This window comes from Vipera berus, assembly GCF_964194415.1.
Source record: "Vipera berus genome assembly, chromosome: Z".
NCBI lineage: Eukaryota > Metazoa > Chordata > Lepidosauria > Squamata > Viperidae > Vipera > Vipera berus.
In genome coordinates, this window is record NC_138205.1 from 3,323,660 (window position 1) to 3,340,880 (window position 17,221).

Genomic DNA, 17,221 nt, shown 5'->3' on the forward strand with positions numbered 1-17,221 from the left:
TCACCTCCGTTCTTTCCCCGTTCCTTCTGCCTGACATTTCCCCGTGGGAAATCCGACTGGCTTGACTTGGCGATGACTTCATGCCCACACCCCTAAATTTCCTCTTGTGAATTTTTGTGACACAAAAATTCAGGTTTAAATTCTGCCCCTCCTATCCGAATCTTCGTTTCAACGTCCCAGGTAGTCCTTTGAATTGAACGGAGCTGGAAGGGACCTTGGAGGTCTTCTAGTCCAGCCCCTTGCTCAAACAGGAGGACGGTCCTATACCATCTCAGACGTCCATCGAGCCCCACTTTTCTGTTGCCAAGCCAAGCGCTTGTTCGCAAAGCTTTGCCCTGCTTTACGACTTTTCTTGCCGCGGTTATTAAGTGAATGGATGCTGCCACCATCATGAGTATGAGTCAGTTGCCAAGTGCCTGAATTTTGATTATTTGACCGTAGGGATGCTGGGATGGTTGTAAGGCTGAGGAGCGGTTGTACGTCTGAGGATTGGCTTCCCCCACTGACTTGGCTTGTCGGGAACTGGCTGGGAAGCTCACAACCGTCATGAATCTCAGCCAGTTGTCAATCATCCAAATTTTGACCCCGTGAATTAGAAGAACAGTCGGAAAGGACCTTGCAGGTCATCTAGTCCAACCCCGCCCCCCCCCCAAGCAAGAGACCCTACACCCCATTTCATAAGGATGCTGCGACGGTCCTAAGTCTGACAAGCAGTCCTTTCTCTTTTTTTCAGCGCCAGTTATAACTTCAGACAGTCACTAAATGAATCGGCGTACGTCGGGGACTAGCTGCCTTTTAAGATATGGCGGAATCTCTGCCCTCTAATCACGCTTTCCCAAAATAAAATCCCTTTGCAGCCCTTGAAAAAAATGTCATGAACCTTGGCGGGTCTTGCCAAGAGGATGACAAAAGAAAGGCAAACCTCTTCCTTTAAAATAATAATAATAACCCTGTCTAAATTCCTTTTTTTCCTCTTTCTTTTTTTAGCTGACTCAAAGGCTTTTATCCCATCAGCACCCACCCACCGAAAGCAGCAATTAGAGGGATTATTCATACATCAATGCCGCCCCGTCGTTCCAAGAAAGCAAGAATGGGATCGAGTTTGGGGCAAAGGGCAGGACAGACAAAATGTGACCCTTTTCAAGAGAACCGGATTCAAAACGCACGCCCGGACGTGGCTAAGCTTTTTTTCTCCTCCGTTGTGGCTTAAATCATCCATGCTTCCTCACCCGGAACGTGACCTCAATTCTTTTCCTTTAATTTTAATTTTAATTTTAATTTTTATCTTATTCAAATACAAATAATACAAACGTAATACATACCAGTCTAAATAAAAAACAGTATAAATAAAATACAAATGCTTACAGTGCACACACACACACACACACACACGGAGACTGTTTTTATTACCTATATTTCTTCTCATATAACGACTAACAATATACAATATATTTCAACTGTGCCCTTATCCCCTCCAAAACAGCCTATATTCTTGAGCAGGTAAATTATTCCCTTTGCCTTCCACCAAGGCTGTTTTTATAAAATCATCCCATGTTTCATTATAACTACCTACCTGAATCATCCCTTTTTTAAAACTTAATTTCTGTTGTTAATTTATCATTTATTGTCATGTTCCATATTTCATTACACCACTCGTTCCTTTGAATAACCCAATTCCGTCTCCAATATTTAACCATCGCTGATCTAGCTGCCGTTGTCAAATTTACAATTAATTCCTTTTTTTTGCTTCATTTATCTCCTGTAACATTAATGCAATCCTTGGCGACATATCTAAATTTACCTTCAAAAGTTCTCTAATCTCCCTAAACACCACGTGACCTCAATTCAAGGACTTCTTCAGTTCAGGGAACAAACGAGGCAATCCTCAACGTACGACGATTGAGCCCCAAAATTCTGTCGTTAAGCAAGACAGTGGCGAGGTGAGGTCGCTCTCAACGTACAAGCACAAAATTGAGCCCAACATTTCTGTCGCTAAGCCAGCCCGGCTGTTAAGTCAGCTTTGCCCCATTTTATGACCATTTTTGCCACCGTGGTTAACTTTGTAACACGGTTGCTAAATGAATCTGGAGTCTTTTATACTGAGCATTAGCAACGAGGCTGGCTGGGGCATTGTGGGAGTTGAAGTCCACACATCTTAAAAGTTGTTGAGTTGACGTATACCATACCAGCACTTGATATATAGGTAGTCCTCAATTTACGACCACAATTGAGCCCAAAATTTCTGCTGCTAAGTGAGACGTTTATTGATAACAATGGCACTAGTGATCCTTAAGTGAGTTTTGCCCCCATTTCACAACTTTCTTGCCACAACTGTCACTGTAATTGTTAAGTTAGCAAGACGGTCGTTAAGTGAAGCCGGCTTTCCCCATTGACTTTGCTTGTCGGAAGGTCACAAAAGGGGATCACGTGACCCCGGGGAAACGCTGCGACCATCATAAATACGAGCCAGTTGCCAAGCTTTCCGAATTTTGATCACGTGGACACAGGGAGGCTGCCAACGGCCGTAAGGGTGAAAAAACCGTGGTAAGTCACATTTGAACGGCCACTAAATGAATGGTTGTAAATTGAGGACTATGCAAGAAACAGTGGATGGAAACTGAACAAAAAGAGAAGCAGCCTGGAACTAAGGAGAAACTTCCTGTCAGCGAAGACAATTAACCTGTGGAACAGCTTGCCACCAGAAATCGTGGGCGCTCCGTCACTGGAGGCTTTGAAGAAGAGGCTAGGCCAGGGGTAGGCAACCTTGGCTCTTTTCTGACTCGTGGACTTCAGCTCCCAGAATTCCTGAGCCACCACGGCTCAGTTTGGAAACCTCTCCCTTTTCCCTCAGCATGGCTGGCTCAGGAATTCTGGGAGTTGAAGTCCACAAGTCATAAAGCAGCATAGGCCTAGGCCAGGGGTAGGCAACCTTGGCTCTTTGATGACTCGTGGACTTCAACTCCCAGAATTCCTGAGCCAGCACGGCTCAGCTTGGAACCCTCTCCCTTTCCCCTCAGCATGGCTGGCTCAGGAATTCTGGGAGTTGAAGTCCACGAGTCATCAAAGAGCCAAGGTTGCCTACCCCTGGGCTAGACAGTCACTTGTCTGAGATGTCATAGGTTCTCCTGCTTGAGCAGGGGGCTGGACTAGAAGACCTCCAAGGTCCCTTCCAGCTCTATTCTATTCTCTTATGTTGGAAAATGCAGCTGCTGTGAATGCAGAGATTTAGCCTTAGGGGAAAGCTAAAAAAAAAGAGAGCAGGGGGCTGGACTAGAAGACCTCCAAGGTCCCTTCTGACTTTTTTATTCTCTTAATATTCTGTTCTGAAAGACCCTGAGGGCTGTTCTTTTGGAGTTTTGTTTCGTTTTTAATCTGGATTTGTTTTCCCCCCGTTGTCAACAGGGGCTTGAACTGTTTGGAAAGAAAAGCAGAGGCGTAAAACCAAATCTTTGCTGGGTGCAAAGATTTTCTGAGGATGACGAAGGAAGTTCGTGTTTATTCCACACCCAGGAAAAATGTCTTTGTTCCCCACGGAGCAGCTGCTTCTGCCCTGTCAAATAAAGTAAAAATGATGATAGATACGCCAAAGAACAACTTGGCACTGGATTTATATTTTCCCATTAATATAATCTGCTTGTTTTGGGACCCGGGCATGTTCACTAGCCCAGGCGGGGGAGGGCTGTTTAACAAACCCTGGCTTAATAGGATCGTTCAATGCAAACGAGCCAGACCAACATTAGATGGTGAGAGTACAGGTCGTCCTTCACCTATGGCCCCAACTGAGCCCAAGATTTCCGTCGCTGAGCAAGACAGCCATTAAATGAATTTTGCCTCATTTTTACAACCTTTTCTCGCCATCGTTCTTAAGCGAATCACTGCAGTTGTTAAGATAGTAATACAACTGTTAAGTGAATCTGGCTTCTCAGAAGGCAACAGAAGGGGATGACGTGACCTCGGGACACTGCGATCGTCATAACTGTGAGTCGGTTGCCAAGCGTCTGAATTTTGATCACGTCAACACAGGGAGGCTGCAACGGTCGTGCGAGAAGCAGTCATAAATCCCTTTTTTTCAGAATCAGAATTGGAATACAGCTGGAAGGGACCTTGGAGGTCTTCTAGTCCAGCCCCCTGCTCAAGCAGGGGAACTTGAACCGTCTCAGACAAGTGACGGTCCAGTCTGTTCTTCAAAGCCTCCAGTGACGGAGCGCCCACAATTTCTGGTGGCAAGCTGTTCCACTGGTTAATTGTCCTCACTGTTAGGAAGTTTCTCCTTGATTCCAGGTTGCTGTTGTGTTCAGTCCTACTGTCAGTCCGAATGGTCACTAAATGAATCATTGTAAGTCCAGGATTCCCTGTATTTGCTAAAGTTCTGTGGAAAGTCCTCAGCTAATCGCAAACTCACATCCTGACTTGACTGAGAGCTGAAAAGGGCAAGCAAATTCTTAGCAAATTCTTAGGAGGCCTTGAAAACTTAATAGAGGAAACTTGCCGAATTCTTCAGCCCCGCCCCCACTGGCTGGGGAATTCTGGGAGTCGAAGTCCACTCATCTTAAAGTGGCCGAGGTTGAGAAACACTGTACAGGAGTGGCCAAAATTGTGGAAACCTTTTGGGAAAAGTGTAACATTTGAGGTTTGATGGCTAATAACACCACTTTTCTTTTGGAGTAGTACCAAAAAATTATATATCAATGGAAAGATAATTTATTCGAGAATGTCATGCAGTACGTTTTATGAAGGATTTGCTGTTAGAATAGCAGTTATAAAGAAGAAAAGTGAAACACGTAGAAAAAACGATATACAAAAATTATCACCATAGAAAAAATGAGATATACAAAAATTAGGTAAAGGTAAAGGTTCCCCCGCACATGCGTGCTAGTCGTTTCCGACTCTAGGGGCCGGTGCTCATCTCCGTTTCAAAGCCGAAGAGCCAGCGCTTGTCCGAGGACGTCTCCGTGGTCATGTGGCCGGCATGACTAGACGCCAAAGGCGCACGGAACGCTGTTACCTTCCCACCGGAGTGGTCCCTATTTTTCTACTTGCATTTTTACGTGCTTTCGAACTGCTAGGTTGGCAGAAGCCGGGACGAGTAACAGGCGCTCACTCTGTTACAAAAATTATCACCATAGGAAAAATACCCAAGATATACAAAAATTATCACCGTGTCAGCTAATACTTAGTTGGGCAACCTTTAGCATGAATTACGGCCTTACGACGTCTTCCCATGGAGTGAAACAAGTCCTTTAGTTCTGCAGTTCTGTTATAATGTGAAACCAAGATTGAATGGTTCCTTCTATTAAATGGGTTTTATTGCTGGGTCGCTTCTGACTAACAAGTTTATTTAGTTGGCTCCCTAGATTTTCCCAGGCCACTCCAGCAGTGGAATATGATGATCTTGAAACCACTTTTTGCACACCGCAGCAACACGACACGGAACTGAATCCTAATGAAATATACATGCTTCACTGTCTTGGAAAAGATCATGTGGGGAAGGCTTCAGTTTGGGCTCAAGTATTTCATTAATGCATTTTTGGCCATTTATATTCCCATTAATCACACAAATTCCACCCACACCTTTTGATGTCATACAACCCCAGATCATAATGCTGACTGGGCGTTTCACGGTGCGTGTAATGCAACCAAGATGCAAATCTTCTCCGATTCTTCTCCTTAACGTAATTTTATGCCATCACTGACAAACAGGGAGATCTTGGTCTCATCGCTCCAAATAACACCGTCGCGTTCTTCCTTTGTCCAGGTAACATGGGTTTTAGCCCAGCTTAGTCTTTTCAACCTTTGTCTAAGAGAGAAAAGTGGCTTTTAGATTTTAGGCCAAATCCCTGCAGTCTGCGCCGAACAGTCCTTGCACTCAACTTCACGTTGCATTGCGCCATTTCATCTTGTATACACCCAGATGATTTTCTTCTGTCACATAGGCAGAGTCTCTTAATTCTTCTATCGTCACTTGCTGTTTGTGCACCTTTTCCTGCCTTTACCAGTCTGATTTGGTAGTGACTGAGTCTCCTTTACCTCTTCAAAAACTTAGAAATGCCAACTTTGGTTTAAGTTTCCACCCATTTTTCTTCTAATTTCTTTATAACTGTAGCCTCGTTCACTTAAATAATACTAGTTTACATCGTTTTGTGGGCGACCGGTCAACTCTTTGCACCATTACTTTAATTTTATTGCATTTTAAAAGCTCAAATGACAGCACACACACAAACAAGAAAACCAACCAACTTGACAGCGATCACATAACACGCTGACATTAATGTCCTCTTCTCAGCTTCAATACCTGACATCAATAACTGGATCCTGCTGTCATCTGACTGGCTTATTGCCAAAACAAGACGACACCCAATTGGCTCTCTAAACACTCGTGCTCATTGGCTACAATCAGTTGAAGGAAAGTTCTACCTGATGTCAGCCTAAGCAAGTTGTCATAATAATCATAATAGTAAAGTTGGAAGGGACCTTGGAGGTCATCTAGTCCAACCCCCTGCTCAGGCAGGAAACCCTAGACCATTTCAGACAAATGGCTGTCCATTGTCTTCTTAAAAATTTCCAGTGTTGGAGCATTCAGTTTCTGGAGGCAGGTTGTTCCACTGGTTAATTGTTCTGTCAGGAAGTTTCTCCTTAGTTCTAGGAATTTGTGCTTCCTTTTTCTGGTTATTTGGCTATAACTTTTCACAGAGCACAGATAATTGAACACACTTTGTCGCACTACGTTCTTGCTTAGATTACCTTTCCATTGATATATAATTTTATGGTACTACTCCCCCCAAAAAAAGTGGTGTTATTAGCCTTCAGACCTCAAATGCACACTTTTCCCAAAAGGTTTCCGCAATTTTGGCCACTACTGTATCATGGATTTCATGATATAACTCGGTATTTATTTATTTATTTATTTGTTTTTATAAACCGCCCTTCTCCCGAGGGACTCGGGGCGGTGTACAGACTAAGGTAGGTATACAGATTGAACAATAGTGAAAAACAATAGTCAAAACAAACTGGGACCCCAATTAGAGCTATCAGGCCAGGCCGGACTGCTGGAACAGGTAAGTTTTTAAGTCGCGCCGGAAGGTGTGGAGGTCGGGGTATCCATATTTCTTAGCTCAAGTTTGTGTATTACTGTCCTTTGCTCAGCCTTCATGCTGATCCAAGTCTCCAAACCGATCAATTTTTTCTCTGGTTTGCGGCGCTAAAGTTCTGGTTGTTTTCCAACCGATGTTTGGTTAATTGCGACAGCAGATGGTCAGCAAGTAAATATTTCAAAACTTATTATTTCTGTGCCAAATACTTCCAACAGGTCGAGGGTGCTGGCATCCATGCCAGGAACGTGCTACTCTCCTTTCAGCCAAAGAAAACAAGGGCGCAGGACAACATTATGTATATTTATCTAGCTCCAGATTCGGTGAAACTGATGGGAGCCTCTTGGAATAACTGTTTTCCATTAACAAGGAGCGCCTTTGATTAATGTTTCTAGTCCCTTTGAAGTAACAAGCAAGAATGTGAAATTCTGATGAGAACCAGCCGAATAACAGAATAACAGAGTTGGAAGGGACCTTTGAGATGATGATGATGATGATGATGATGATGATGATGATGATGATGAAGATGATGAAGATGATGAAGATGATACAGACAGATCGCCATTTGGAACACAACACGCCAGATATCGCAGTCATAGAGAACCGAAGCGTACAGTTGATTGATATCGCTGTACCAGGACATGCCAGAGTCGAAGAAAAAGAACTGGAAAAAATTATGAAATACCACGACCTGGCCATCGAAACTGCGCAATTATGGATGTAACAGTGATACCCATTGTCATCGGGGCACTAGGAAAGCAGGACAAGAAGCAACGGATGGAAACTAGTCAAGGAGAGAAGCAACCTAGAACTAAGGAGAAACTTCCTGACAGTTAGAACAATTAACCAGTGGAACCACCTGCCTCCAGAGGTGGTGAATGCTCCAACACTGGAGGTTTTTAAGAAGAGACTGGACAGCCATTTGCCTGAAATGGTATAGGGTTTCCTGCCTTAGCAGGGGGTTGGACTAGATGACCTCCAAGGTACCTTCCAACTTCTTCTTATTATTATTCTTATTATTATTCTTATTATAGGAACTATGTCCAAAAACTTTGCGAAATACATCGAGAAATTGTAGCTTCCTGCAATAACTACAAAAAACTGTGCTACTCGGAACATCTTTCATTTTAAGGAGATACCTGGTTGATACCTAGGATGCTGGCAGCAACCCGTGTCAACCATCAGCGGCAGTCAATTTGAGTGTTCAGTTGACTGAGTTTCATGTTTTATGAATAAAGGTTTTATAATAATAATAATGTTGGAAGTGACCTTGGAGGTCTTGTAGTCCAACCTCTGCTCGAGCAAGTGACCCTCTACCATTTCAGACAAATGGTTGTCCAGTCTCTTCTTAAAAACCTCCAGTGATGGAGCACCTTACAAGTTCTGGCGGCAAGCTGTTCCACAGGTTAATTGTCCTCACTATTAGGAAGTTTCTCCTTAATTCCAGGTTGCTTCTCTCCTTGATCAGTTTCCAACCATTGTTTCTCGTCCTTCCCTCTGGTGCTCTGGTGAACAACCTGGCCCCCTCTGCCTAGTGGCAGCCCCTCAGATACTGGAACACGGCTATCACGTCTCCCCTATGCCTTCTTTTCTTTAGACTAGCCAAACCCAAGTCCCACAGCCGTTCTTTGTATGTTTTGATCTCCAGGCCTTGGATCGTCTTAGTTCATCTTGTTCAAGTTGGTGTCAAAGCTACTGGGCAGCAGTTTTAACTCCATACCAATAGATGCCAAGCAGTGGTGGGATTCAAATAGGTGAACAACCGATTGTCTGTGTGGATGCCGCTTCTGGAAGTCCATTCTGGGCCTGGGCAACAAAAAAATTAGCTACCAGTTCTGCCGAAGTGGTGCGAACCGGCTGAATCCCACCGCTGGATGCAAGGCACCATGGCTTTGCTGCTGAGCTTGTCGATCAGAAGGTTGGCAGTTTGGCGGGTCGAATCCCGAGTGCCGCATAGCAGAGTGAGCGCCTGTTACTCGTCCCAGCTTCTGCCAACCTAGCAGTTCGAAAGCATGTAAAAAAAAATGCAAGTAGAAAAATAGGGACCACTCTGGTGGGAAGGTAACAGCGTTCCGTGCGCCTTTGGCGTCTAGTCATGCCAGCCACATGACCACGGAGACGTCCTCGGACAAGCGCTGGCTCTTCGGCTTTGAAACGGAGATGAGCACCGGCCCCTAGAGTCGGAAACGACTAACACGTGTGTGCGGGGGAACCTTTACCTTTACTAAATAATAATTAACAACAAACTGAAAAGCATTCAAATGGGCTGTCCCAACAGAACGATTCCAATTACGCTAGCCAGTGTGTGAATATGTTTGAACTGTACATAAAGTCATTTCTCTGTTGTTGTTTTTCCTAAGGGTCTCCTCGCCTTGTAATGGTGAAGAGACCTCTCTTCCTACTTATCTATCAAGAAAGAGATTTTAATCGTCCATTCTAGACCAGATTGTATTTGGCAAAGTGCCCAGCAGACTAAGGACCTTGCTGTGATTTTTTTTATTTTTTTATTTTTTGGCTTGCAAAGCCTGCTTCTGAAGAGGGATCTTGGCAACTGCATTTAAAAGCCACTTGAATTTGTCGTCTGAATGCCGGGAAATTATGCAAGAATAGAAATGGAACGGAATGTGCCTAAGAATGGACAATCTCCACCCAGCCATTCCCACCAGCTTCAGGCTTTCTTATTTGAATTCGCTGAATTCAGGCTTTCTTATCTTATTTCTAAACCCGTGTTTCTCAAACTGAAGATGCTACTTAGTCAGGTAACAAAATATCTGCAAGCAGATAACTGAGAGAGCACCAACGACTCCACAATTCTGGGAGTTGAAATCTACCCATGCTGGCGGGGGAATTCTGGGAGTTGAAATCTCTCCATGCTGGTGGGGGAATTCTGGGAGTTGAAGTCCATTCATGCAGCTGGCAGGATTCTGGGAGTTGAAGTCCATCTATGTGGCTGGAGAATTCTGGGGTATGAACTCCACCTATGCTGGCTGGGGAATTCTGGGAGTTGAAACCTATCCATGCTGGCAAGGGAATTCTGGGAGTTGAAGTTCATAAGCTAGCAGAATTCTGGGAGTTGAAGTCCATCTATGTGGCTGGAGAATTCTGGGATATTAAGTTCACTCATGCTGGCTGGGGAATTCTGGAATGTTAAGTCCATTCATGCTGGCTGGGAAATTCTGGGAGTTGAAGTCCACCCACGTGGCTGGGGATTTCTGGTATGTAAAGTGCACCCATCTTAAAAGTTACTGAGATGGTTGAGAAACACTGGTTTACATGACACTAAACTGTATGTAATTGCTTTGCCTTTGCATGGATTCTCAGTCATGCTGGTTTGTGAAACAAGGTTAGTGCACACCAAGGTAATTGTGAGTTATTGAACAGGCCAAGCTTAGCACAATCCAGCAGCCCAGCTTTCATAATCATAATCATAAAGTTGGAAGGGACCTTGGAGGTCATCTAGTCCAACCCCCTGCTCAGGCAGGAAACCTGTATCATTTCAGACAAATGGCTGTCCAGTCTCTGCTTAAAAACTTCCAGTGTTGGAGCATTCACTGCTTCTGGAGGCAGGTTGTTCCACTGGTTAATTGTTCTAACTGTCAGGAAGTTTCTCCTTAGTTCTAGGTTGCTTCTCTCCTTGATTAGTTTCCATCCATTGCTTCTTGTCCTGCCTTCGGGCGCTTTGGAGAATAGCTTGACTCCCTCTTCTTTGTGGCAGCCCCTGAGATATTGGAACACTGCTATCATGTCGCCCCTAGTCCTTCTCTTCATTAAACTAGACATCCCCAATTCCAGCAACCATTCCCTATATGTTTTAGCCTCCAGTCCCCCAATCATCTTTGTTGCTCTTCTCTGTACTCTTTCCAGAGTCTCGACATCTTTTTTACATCGTGGTGACCAAAACTGGATGCAGTATTCCAGGTGTGGTCTTACCAAGGCCTTGTAAAGTGGTATTAACACATCAACTGATCTTGATTCTATCCCTGTTAATGCAGCCTAGCACTGTGTTGGCTTTTTTTGGCAGCTGCAGCACACGGCTGGCTCCTATTGAAGTGATTGTCCACTAGGACTCCGAGATCCCTCTCACAGTTGCTACTATTGAGCAAGGTACTCCCTATCCCATCCCTGTGCATTTGGTTTCTCTTGCCTAAATGCAGAACCTTACTTTTTTCACCATTGAATTTCATTTTGTTAGATAGGGCCCTGGGTTCAAGTCTGTCCAGATCCTCCTGTATCTTAAGCCTATCTTCTGGAGGATTGGCTATTCCTGCCAGCTTGGTGTTCTCTGCACATTTGATGAGTTCCCCATCTATCCCCTCGTCCAAATCGTTGATGAAGATGTTGAAAAAGGAATTTATAATGAGCTCCCAATCACCATCTTCCCTTTAAGAGCGTGAGTGAAAGGGGGAATGGGATTTAATTCAATTCAATCCAAAAAGGAATACAGTTGCTTCTTTAAAAATGAGGACGCTCCTTCCCACCGGGAGGTTTCAACTCGATAGCCTTCGGACCGCAATGGTAGTTCCCATCCGCATCCCCCTCTCCCTCCGCTTTGATTGGATTCGCCCGAAGGAGCCCAGTTTCGCTCGCAGAGCTTCTACGGGCGAGACCACTCGCCACCGACTGATTTCATATTCGCCGCGTATCTCCCCCTTTCTTTACCGGTTGGTTGGTATCACCCCCCTAGAGGCTGCTAGGATTAGCCCGGCGCCTCTTTTCCGAGTTCTACACCCCCGCGGGCGTGTTCAGAATGGTCTCGCCCCGTAGAAATAGGTGTAGACGTATCCGGGAGAGACCACTTCACGGCTTCCAGGAGGGGAGGAACTAGGAAAGGAATCGATGGGGCTTCTCTGAATGACAATCACTTGAATGTGGCTGGTTGTGCATAATTAGTCTGAAGGCAAAGAAAAAAATAATTGTGCATGAAGGTAAAATGAGTAGGGGGGCTCAGACTGCCGCCCCCAGGTTTGGTTGTAGGCTGGTCGCCTTCTGTGCTGGTCAAAAGGCTTTTGTGTGCATGCTGAATTAAACTGCTTTTTTTTGTTGCACTTCTTGAATAAGCCACGATTGGCCAAGCTCATGCTGGGCCCTACACCTGACACATGGTTGAACCAACAACAGTGGCTTGAGTTTGCATAAATGATCAAACCATGGTTGCACACTGGTTTAGTCTAATGCGGAAATCTAGCAACAATACAGCACATCTGGGGTTTAAGGAGCCTGGGCTTTTAGCAGGTTGGGGCAACGTCCCTGGGGTAGGATTGCTACCAGGTTGGATCTAGTCCATTTTCTTTTCTAATTTCCCATAATGCTCCAGAGTGATGGGTGATGCATTACGGGAAATGAATCGACTTCAGATTTTGGATGAAAAAAAAATGTGTTAAGGTGTCAAAGTTAACCAATAAGAGACACTCCTGAATTTGTGAGTTGTTGCCAGGATAATGTTTGGTGTGCTTGTGTCATTTCTCACCAGGTTGTAAAACCAGGTTCTGCCTCCCTTTTGGCCCTAAAGCTGACCACACATTCGAAACAAGCCATGTTTAGCTCTGTCAGGTTTCTGGGCTTGGTGGGGAGATAAAATGGGGGAGGAATTCGAGTTGCTGGAAAATTGAAAACTTGTTTTTTAAAAAAATGGTGTGGTTCGCTGTAAACTTAACTCTCCATCTGAAGGTCAAGTCTACCTTAGACCTCAAGTTTGTTCTTCTCCTTAGGACTCTAGTTCCCATCATCCTCAGCTTGCCTGCTGCTTAGGTGAGTTGCAAACTTCACTGAGATTTCTTTTTCTCCTTTCAATTTCCTGGGATAGGTGATTAGTTCCTGCCCTCTCTCTTTGAGACTTCTGGAGTCCGGTCAAAATGGTGAGTTCTCCGTTTCTGATCTTTGATGAGGATCCTTCCTGATGTTCCCCATGGCTTGCCCGAAGCCACGTCTGTCATCCTCAGCTACCTCTCTTTGGTTTCCCCCTCCAGCACGGAAGGCTGAAGGTGAAGACGACAGAAGAGCAAGCTGAAGCCAAGCGCCTGGAACGGGAGAAGAAGCTGCACCAGTATGTGACAGCCACCAAGGCCATCTTTGAGAAGGTAAAACACCTGAGGCTGGGACTCCCTGGTCTGCTCCTGGGACAAAAGGGAAGGCCTTGTGTGGATCGGGACATCTTGCCCTGGGGGCCTTCGGAATCCTGGCCCTTCTCGCTCGGTTGAAGAACCCTTGGTGTTGGAAAGGATGGGTGGATGGAGTGTGTGTGTGTGTGTGTGTGTGTGTGTGTGAGAGAGAGAGAGAGAGAGAGAGAGAGAGAGAGAGAGAGAGAGAGACGGATGCATGGTGGATGGATAGATATGGATAGAGATAGATTCATATGGATGGCTAGAGATAGATAGATAGATAGATAGATAGATAGATAGATAGACAGACAGACAGACACAGACAGACAGACACAGACGGATGGATGGATGGATGGATAGATATGAATAGAGATAAATACATATGGATGGATAGAGAGACAGAGACATGGATGGATACTATAATGGATGGATAGAGATAGATACATATGGATGGATAGAGAGAGATAAACATGGACGTATGGTGGATGGATGGATGGATGGATGGATGGATGGATGGATGGATACTCTAGATCGGGTAGGCAACCTTTTATGACTCATGGACTGGCTCAGGAATTCTGGGAGTTGAAGTCCATGAGTCATAAAAGAGCCGAGGTTGCCTACCCCTGCTCTAGATGGATAGAGATAGATTCATATGGATGGCTAGAGATAGATAGATAGATAGATAGATAGATAGATAGATAGATAGATAGATAGATAGATAGACAGACAGACAGACAGACAGACAGACAGACAGACAGATGCATGGTGGATGGATGGATGGATACTGTAGATGGATGGATAGATATGGATAGAGATAGATACATATGGATGGATAGAGAGATAGACATGGATGCATGATGGATGGATGGATGGATGGATGGATGGATGGATGCCTACTGTAGATGGATAGATAAAATGGACAAATAGATACAGTGGATGGATGCATGGCTGGATGGAGAGAGATGATAGAGACAGGCAGACAGGATGGATAGATGGGATGGAAGGACAAACAGACAGATATGATGGGTGGATAGATATGATAAATAGATGGATGCGGGGGGATAGATTGCACTGCATAGATTTGCTAGCAAATTGCCATTTTGAGGCAGCACGATTTTTTTTCAGCTTGGTTGGGGAAAAGCCTAACAGAATTAGGAACAGCCTTTGAAAGCTTTAAGGGGCCTAACCTTGACGTGCCAAAAACCTCCCTTTCATTTCAATCACCCCTAAAAAGTTCCAGAAAAGGCTGATCGGGCCTTCTGAAGCCCTTGGGGGCAAAAAAAAAAGATTCATTTTTCAAAAGACGCAAAACAATGGTTTGCCCCTAATGGACCCAGTTCAAGAAGCCGGACCGACCGTGACCTGCCAACAGCTTTTGACTGATGGTTGTTGTTAGGCCCGAACGTGCTGGGCCACAACCAACGACACAATGGCTGATGGAGAAGGTGTGGTCTACTACACGTGTAGAGAGGGGGCTCCATTTGCACAAAACGTGTCACTTGGGCCGGTCTGGTGTGATTGTAGGCCCAGCCATCGGGTGACTCAGCTTTGAAGTCACAATTCTGGGTTGCGCTGAGGGGATATTTTTCACTCTCGGCCACTAACTTTAAGAGGGGTGGACTTCAACTCCCAGAATTCCTCAAACAGGATTCTCCCTCGGCGTTTCTTTTGGTGCTAGGATTTTGTGTGCCGTGAGAATGTATTGTGCAGTTCTGCAATATCTTCCGGAAGGGCCTTTGTCTGCTCATGACCTGTTTAACTGAATTTGACCAGGAATATGGTGAAGGGAAAACACTGTAATCGTTTAAAATGGCTGCCGATTTCTTCCTTCCTTCTTTCCTTCCCTCCCTCTTGGTTTCTGTCCATCTTTACTCTTTTCCCTTCTTTCCTTCCTTCTCTCTTTCCTTCTTCCTTCCCCTCTCCCTCTCTCACCCACTCCCTTCCTTCTGTTTCCTTCCTCCTTCCCTCTCCTTCCTTCCTCCCTGTCTCCTTCCTTCCTTCCTCCCTTACTCCTCCCTCCTTCCCATCTTCCTTTCTTTTTTCTTCCTCCCTCGCTCCCTCCCTCCTTCCATCTCCCCATCTTCCTTGCTTTTCACATCTTTTTCCTTCCTTCCTTCCTCCCTCCCTCCCTCCCTGTCTCCTTCCTTCCTCCCTCCCTCCTTCCTTTTTCCCATCTTCCTTTCTTCCTTCCTTCCTTCCTCCCTCCCTCGCTCCCTCCTTCCTTTCTTCCATCTTACTTGCTTCCTTTTCACATCTTTTTCCTGCCTGCTTTCCTTCCTTCCTCCCTCCCTCCCTCCATCTCCTTCCTCCCTCCCTCCCTCTGTCTCCTTCCTTCCTCCCTTCCTCCTTCTTTCTTCTTCCTCCCTCCCTCCCTCCCTCCCTCCTTCCTTCTCCCCATCTTCCTTGCTTTTCACATCTTTTTCCTTCCTTGCTTTCTTCCTCCCTCCCTCCCTCTGTCTCCTTCCTTCCTCCCTCCCTCCTTCCTTTTTCCCATCTTCCTTTCTTTCTTCCTTCCTCCCTCCCTCCCTCACTGCCTCCTTCCTTTTTTCCATCTTTTTCCTGCCTGCCTTCCTTCCTTCCTCCTTCCCTCCCTCTGTCTCCTTCCTTCCTTCCTCCCTCCCTCCCTGATAGTTCAACTCCACTTATCCTAAAGTACCCAAGGGTGAGAAACACAGTTAAGGGGAAACCCCCCCCCCACACACACACACCCTAAAAAAAACCAACAACCCTTCCTTGCTTGGTGTGCGAGGCCTTCCTGAGAAATTGGAGGGAGGCAGGGGTGCGAAGGGCGTGTGGCACGCCGCCATCTTCACTTTCCGCTTCAGAGGAAACTGGGACAACTGGACAAGGAAGCTCTGGAGCTGACCAACCAGGTCCTCAGCGCCAATCCGGATTTTGCCACGCTCTGGAACTTCCGGCGAGAGATCGTCCTGCATCTGGAGAAGGAGGAGTGAGTGGCGGGGAGGGAAGGGGAGGGAGCCACGGGGAGGAGGCGGAGGGTCTCCCGCGTGGACCGGGACCCCCATCTCCACACCTCCACCCCTTCCACCTCCTGCCAGGAGCCCGGAGGAGATGCAAGCCCTGTGCAAGGCTGAGCTGGCCTTCCTGGAATGCTGTTTGAGGGTGAATCCCAAATCCTATGGCACCTGGCACCATCGCTGCTGGGTGATGGGCCACGTCCCGGAGCCGGATTGGGCCCGCGAGCTGGAGCTGTGCGGCAAGTTTTTGGAGATTGACGAGCGCAACTGTGCGTACTTCTTTCCTTTCACTCCCGGTGGCACCTGGCTAGCAGGATGACAGGATACAGGTGGTCCTCGGCTTACGACCACACAGCGGAGCCCCCCAAAATTTCCATTGCTAAGCGAGACATTGGCAAAGTGAATTTTGCCCCCATTTGTATGACCGCGCTTGCTGCGGTTGTTAAGCAAATCGCTGCTGTTGGTAAGTGAGTCACTCGGTCATTAAGCGAATCTGGCTCTCTTCCCCCCCCCTTGACTTGGCTTGTCGGAAGGTCGCCAAAAGGAATCACGTGACCCAGGGGACGCTGCAACCGTCATACAAGTCCGTGCTGGTTTCCAAGTGTCTGAATTTTGATCACGTCACCGTGGTTGTAAGTGTGAGAAATGGTCACAAGTCACTTTTTTCACAAGTCACTATTTTCAGTCCCGCTGTAACTTCCAATGGTCACCAAACAACTGTTGTAAGTTGAGGACTACCTGTAACACAGTTGGAAGGGACCTTGGAGGTCTTCTAGTCCAACCTCCTGCTTAGGCAGAAAACTCGATACTATTTCAGACAAATGGCTATGTAATCTCTTCTTAAAAGCCTCCAGTGTTGGAACAGCTACAATTTCTAGTGGCAAGTTGTTCCATTGATTAATTGTTCTCACTGTCAGGAAGTTTCTCCTTAATTCCAGGTTGCTTCTCTCTTTGATTAGTTTCTAACCCGTTGTTTCTCATCCTGCCTTCTGGTGCTTTGGAAAATAACGACCCCCTCCTCTTTGTGGCAGTCCCTCAAATGTTGGAATACTGCTAT

At 45.9% G+C, this 17,221-nt stretch overlaps 1 protein-coding gene across 3 annotated transcripts in view; it reads left to right on the top strand.

Moving 5' to 3' along the window:
- The first annotated feature begins 11,654 nt into the window (after window positions 1-11,654).
- The window catches only part of LOC308678168 (geranylgeranyl transferase type-2 subunit alpha-like), a 32,941-nt gene continuing 27,374 nt past the window's right edge, over window positions 11,655-17,221 (top strand). Inside the window, exons 1-5 of one of the 3 annotated variants that reach the window (XM_081345123.1) lie at window positions 11,655-11,749; window positions 12,892-12,943; window positions 13,055-13,165; window positions 16,012-16,136; window positions 16,246-16,433. In XM_081345123.1, coding sequence (XP_081201249.1) covers window positions 12,941-12,943; window positions 13,055-13,165; window positions 16,012-16,136; window positions 16,246-16,433 — 427 coding nt within the window. In that variant the 5' untranslated portion in view covers window positions 11,655-11,749; window positions 12,892-12,940. Of the gene's footprint in view, window positions 11,754-11,773; window positions 11,986-12,891; window positions 12,944-13,054; window positions 13,166-16,011; window positions 16,137-16,245; window positions 16,434-17,221 lie in introns of those variants that run through there. The other 2 variants (XM_081345125.1, XM_081345124.1) reach the window with 2 other exon arrangements.